The sequence below is a fragment of the Chionomys nivalis genome, chromosome 3, assembly GCF_950005125.1.
Source record: "Chionomys nivalis chromosome 3, mChiNiv1.1, whole genome shotgun sequence".
NCBI classification, from domain to species: Eukaryota; Metazoa; Chordata; class Mammalia; order Rodentia; family Cricetidae; genus Chionomys; species Chionomys nivalis.
The window spans coordinates 108,271,698-108,277,480 of NC_080088.1; the positions used below are offsets into that span (position 1 = coordinate 108,271,698).

General features: G+C 44.8%; 1 protein-coding gene across 1 annotated transcript; it reads left to right on the top strand.

Annotated features, from left to right (window-relative positions):
• Positions 1–254: 254 nt before the first annotated feature.
• Positions 255–1,088, top strand: LOC130871859 (spindlin-2-like). Its single transcript, XM_057765520.1, has 2 exons — positions 255–335; positions 381–1,088. Exons 1-2 carry the CDS (start codon positions 255–257, stop codon positions 1,086–1,088), a joined length of 789 nt encoding a protein of 262 aa, XP_057621503.1.
• The last annotated feature ends 4,695 nt before the right edge of the window (positions 1,089–5,783 follow it).

Below are 5,783 nucleotides of genomic sequence, written 5' to 3' on the forward strand. Positions count from 1 at the left end.
GAAATGTGTCTCTGAGTCTGTTAAACTGAGCTGTAGAGAATCATTTGCTAATTTTCCTATTAATTTCTTATGACAAAAATAACATTTAGATATCCAAACCTGTTTAGCACTGCCTGCGTCATCTGCCCCAGAGTTCTCCCAGAAAAGAGCCTTGGCCTCATATCTTCCCCTTCTTGCAGGCGCTCATGGCGGAGGCAACGACTTTGCATCTGGTTTAAACAGACGAGTTCTTCCAACCCAGAGAGTGGGCAGCTATGAAGCCCAAGCACAGAAAGATAGCCACAAGACAGTGGACCAGGAGTGCTGTGGCCTACCGCACTAGGTCTGCAGCCATGGTTGAGATGCCTCTGAATATGAGAGGTGGGCCACCTCTCCAGAAGAGGGATGGGTCATCTCTCCAGAAGAAGGACGGGTCATCTCTCCAGAAGCAAAAACCGGGCAGGCCTTTAGAGGTCCTGGAGAACATTGTTGGCCACAGAATTTCTCATGGATGGAAAGAAGGCGATAAGCCAGTCACCCAGTGGAACGCCATCATTCTAGACCAGCTGCCGACAAATCCCCCCCTCTATTTGGTGAAGTACGATGGGATTGATTGTGTCTACGGATTGGAGCTTCACCACGATGAAAGGATTTTACAACTGAAGATCCTGCCTAATAAAGTGTCATTTCCTCAGGTGACAGACACCCACCTCACAAACAGCATAGTTGGCAGAGCAGTGAAACACGAATTTGAGGGTACAGATGGCTCTAAGGATGAGTGGAGGGGGGTGGTACTAGACGAGGTGCCAATCATGAAGACCTGGTTCTACATTACCTATGAGAAAGATCCGGTCTTGTACATTTACAACCTCCTGGATGACTACCTTGAAGGCAACCTCCACATCATGCCAGAGAGTCCTCCAGTAGAGGTGACGTCAGCAGTAGGCAGGAATGTCAAGATAGACAAATATGTGCAGTACAAAAACAGCGACGGAACCATAAAGACAGGCAAAATCGTTTACCAAGTTCCCACCAAACCTTGCATGCATTTCGTCAAGTTTGAAAAAGACACCCTTATCTATGTCTATGATTTGGAGAATATCCATTAAAGTGAAATTCACAAAGTGTGGAGGAGCAGACATAAAATTGTGTTTGGGGGGAATGCTCTTTTTTTTTTTTTTCAGAGATACCTAAGGTCCTCTAATAACCCCGGTATCTTTTCCAATGGAATTTGTCTTGCTCTAAAAATAAAAAATTTGTGAACATCCTGTGTTGTTTGGTAAATAGAGTTGGGTGTGTCTGGTGGATGGGATATCAAAGGAAGACATGTGTCGGTTCAGGCTGTGAACAGCACATCTAGGGTCACAGTAGGCTCAAAATGGAACAGGACTTAGATGGTCTGGGCTGTGGGGAGAGGGAGGAACTGGAGATGGGGGTTGGGGAAGAGGACAAGATGGCAGTTTAGGAAGCAGTGGAGAGGGGCCAGAAAGAGATAGGATCTCGGGGAGGGGTAAAGCTTGAAGGAGATGCAAGCGATCGGGAAAGGTGTAAGAGATAACAGTGAGGTCTTGAAACTTAAGGGGAAACAGAATCGATTGTTCAGGGAGGGACACAAATGTAGACTCAGAAGCAGAGAAAATTAGATTTCATTTGATTAATGGTTATAAAGTAAGTCATCCGATCTTTTAAGAGTTACTGTTTTTGATTATGTGAATGAGGCAGGGTATGTGTATGTGAGTACCATGATCACACAGGCCAGAAGAGCCGGGTCCCTCAGAGCTGGAGTCATGGGTGGTTGTGATCCATTGGACACGGATGTAGGGAAACAAGCTTGGGTCCTCTGTGAGAACAGAAAGGGCTCCTCACCACTGAGCCACCTCTCCGGCCCCCTAAAGTCATTTAAATGAACCCAGTATTCACAGATAGAGAAGAGAGCAGAACAAAGGTAAGAAATATGGAATTGACAGTGACCTTGAGAGAGCTAAGGAACTCATAAAGAGGGAGTAGAGGACACTGAGAACAAAGAAATTCCAAGATCAAATGATTAAAGGAGTTCTCAAAATTTGGGGGAAGGGGTGTGAAATGGGACCCAGGAAGAACAGGAAGGTTCTGGAAAGAGATGAACTTGAACCATATCCATATTGGCTTCGTTGAATCTTTAACATAGAACCTGTCTGCCACTTAAGAAGGCGAGCACAGGTTGAGTGTTTCCCAAAGGGCATTTTGACCAGAATAACTCGGACTAGTGAATCCAAAGCTAAGTTTACATCTATGAGACTCCTGAAAACATACAAAAAACACCACTGTTTTGTATGATTACTAAAATAAAAAATTATCATTTAAAAGAGAAAAGGAATTGCTTGGCGGTGTTAAATGGATCTGGTGTCGTCTCCCTGAACACCATTTGCTTCGGTTACAGCCTGTGTGATCTTCCTGAGGTCTCTGTTGGATACCTCAGATGACCACCAAGAAGTTTCCACCCCAGGAAGTTCTGCCTCACTCCTCCCCCATCTGTGTGACTTCCTGCACACTACAATCCTTTCTGCCTATCTAGCTCCAGGCAGTTCCCTTTCACTGCACACGTGTGACCTTGCTCCCAGCAAATACGGAAGGTGCTGCCAGTACAGATGTGCTGAGCTTTTCCTAAGCCAGTTTTCATGACTTTCAAATACTATCTCCTCCTGAGAAGGCCCTGTGCTGCATAGGGTCTCCCTGGGCCCACCTCTGTACTCCAAGAATGACTTTTGAGGGACAGGCTTGTCATGGCTGGACTGGTTCACTGCTATTTCTGCTTACTAGAATAAGTTTCCCTGAAGCAGGAGTGAAAAATATTTTTTTACTTGTTGATTTATTTTGTTATTATTTGGGAGGCTTTATTATAGAGACAAAATGTTCAGTGGCGTCACAGCTGTTCATCCCATAGCCACAAATAAAAACCAGTTAGACACTTCATTTTAATTTAAAGTTAGGATGTGTGCATGTTATGCCTCTTATGTAGTTGTCTTAGTTTGATTCTTTTCTCACTGTGATGAACATCATGACCAAAAATAACTTGGGAAGGAAAGGGTTTATTTGGGTTACAATTTACAAGCCATCACTGAGAGAAGCCATGGCAGGAGCTTGAGGCAGTAACCAGAAAGAACCTTGCTTGTTGGCTTGCTCCCTGCCTTAGTCACTGGTCTATGGCTGTGAAGAGACACCATGACCAAGACAACTATTATAAAAGAAAGCAGTTAATTGGGGGCTGGCTTACAGTTTCAGAAGTTCGGTCCATCATCATCATAGCAGGGAGCATGGTGGCACACTTGGTGCTGAAGCAATAGCCAAGAACTACATCCTGTTCCACAGACAGAAGGACTCAGGTGTGGCATGGGCTTTTGAAATCTCAAAGCCACCCCTCCATGACACACTTTCTCCAATAAAACCACACTTCTTCCTAATCCTTCTAATCCTTGAAAAACTGCCTCTCCCTGGTGAGTAAATATTAAAATAAAAGAGTCTATGAGGGCCCTTCTTACTCAAACCACCACAGATACCATGGCTTGCTCAGTAACTTTTCTTATACAGATCAGCCCACCCACTGACTATGATGGCCTCGACCACAGTGGTGGGCCCTCCTACATCAATCATTAATCAAGAAAATGTCCCATAGCCTCACCCAGAGGCCAATTTAGCAGAGGCAGATCTTCAGCTGAGGTTCTCTCTTCTCAGGAGACTCTAGATTGCCAAGTTGACAAAAATCAGTCAGCACAATAATGCTTACCATCCCCCATGTCACATTTCTGCACCATCTCCACACACACACACACACACACACACACACATCTATGAATAACCCCCCTGTCTGTCTTTGCATAGGTCCACTTCCCTGTGTGGCAGAAGCGAGGGGTAGCTACTGTCAGCAATGTGAGTACCCAATGGTGTGTGATGGATAATTTCTGCACCCTTCCATCCCATTCTATGTATTCCACACTTTCCGGGTGACTCCCCAACACAACTAATTCCCAATTGGCCACTGGGAATTTAATGGGTCACGGTAGACTGCAAAACCAAGCAGATGGAACCTATTACCTCTCCTCTCAGTAGGAGACATGGCCCTTTCCCAAAGCCTGTGAGCCTGTCCCTATCTCACACTCGGCCATGACATCCCAGAATATAGAAAGCAAGTCTTGCACAGGTTCTATGCCTCAGCTGCACAAATCTTTGTAGCTTTCACAATAGCGATTTGTAAAACTCAACCCCTTCCAGGAGCTCAACCCTCGGTTATCCCAGAGAACATTCAGAACCACACACTCTCTCCATATTTGTCCTCAGTCAACTGCCAGTCAACTCAGTGACTACCAGTAAACCCCCATTGAGAAAGCCCATACATGTGACTTGATTTTTAGGGAATGGAGTGTCCCCTCTTTCATGGTTACCCTGGAGTCTGACTCATCTGTAATAAAATTCACTACTATTAAGAGCAACATTACAAAAGCTATGACAAATATCAAGTCACAAGACAACCATCACAGTTGGCCAAACCTTTTCAACAGCTTTATTGAAGCAAAATTTCCATACTAAAAAAATCCATTTAAGTGTGCGATTTAATGATTTTTAAAGCAAATTTACAGCTTCCTTCCTTTTTATGCTCATTTCCCACTAATTCATATGACATTGAAATCTATTAAAATACAGAAGTGAAGTCAGGGGAAAGATCAGAGTGGGAAACAACAAGGCTCTTGCTGTCACTCAGACAACAGATATATTGGCAGAATTTTCCTGATGTAACCACTTGAGAACATGGGATCTGCTCTTAGCTTGCAGCTTTCAGACAAAAACTTAAAAGATTAAGCCATGGGTCTTCCTGCATCAAGTTCAGATCTGACTTGATTTGGTCAGCATCACTAATGGCCACATTTATGTCGGTCACCCCTTTAGGACTAAAACAAAATATCTGGCAACTTAAAAAGAAAATGGACTTACTTTGGTTCACATTTTCAGAGATTTTGGCCCATGGTTACATGGTCCTGGATGATGGAGCACACCTGTTCACTTCATTGGCAGCCAGGAAACAAACACAGGAAGGGACCATGGACAAGAAATTCCCTCCAAAGCCACATCCCAAATGACCAACTCTCTCAACAAGCTCCTATCTCCTAGTTTCCCCCATCTCCAAATACCATTGATTAGAACCCTCAGAGTTCAATCACTTCTCAGAGCCCCACCTTTGAACTTTATTCCAACATACAAACCTGTGGGGGACATTTCAAACCCAAATCACAGCAGTATCTGTCATGTGAAACCCATAAATGGGACCCCTCTGATCTCTACAAGGGCCTCTCTGTCCAGCAGTTGTTAAAGGGTAGTCCCCAGGGCAACAATATCAGAACCACTCAGGACCTTTTAGAGATACAAGTTCAGGGTCTTGACTCCCATCCATGTATCAGAAACCTGTAGGGTGGGCTAGCAGGTTGGCTCAGAAGTCTCAACTTGGCCTCACAGTAGAAGGAGCTGAGAAGATTTCTAACAAGCAGTTGTGTTTCCCTGCACAAAACCAAGCCGGTCAGCACTCCATCATGGAGTGGGAGGGCCTCATCATCCCTCACCCCTAGCTGAGGAGTATGGACAGTTGATGCGAGAGGGGATTTTCTTCAAAGGTGTGGCTGGTGCTAGGTTGACCATGCTCCAGTGGATAGCCCAATGCCCGTGAGTTTATGAGCAACACAAATCACTCAGTGGGTTAATATGGAGGAGAGAAAAGGAGATGTGAAGTTGGGAGGGAGTAGGATGGATCTGGGAGGAGTTAGGAAGAGAAGCAGGGA

What these genes read in the sequence shown, in the direction of transcription:
- LOC130871859 (XM_057765520.1), top strand. Translation starts at nt 255, where the DNA reads ATGAAGCCCAAGCACAGAAAGATAGCCACAAGACAGTGGACCAGGAGT. An exon ending in GCACTAGGTCTGCAGCCATG is followed by an intron (nt 336 to 380) that starts GTTGAGATGCCT and finishes CCTCTCCAGAAG; the next exon opens with AGGGATGGGTCATCTCTCCA.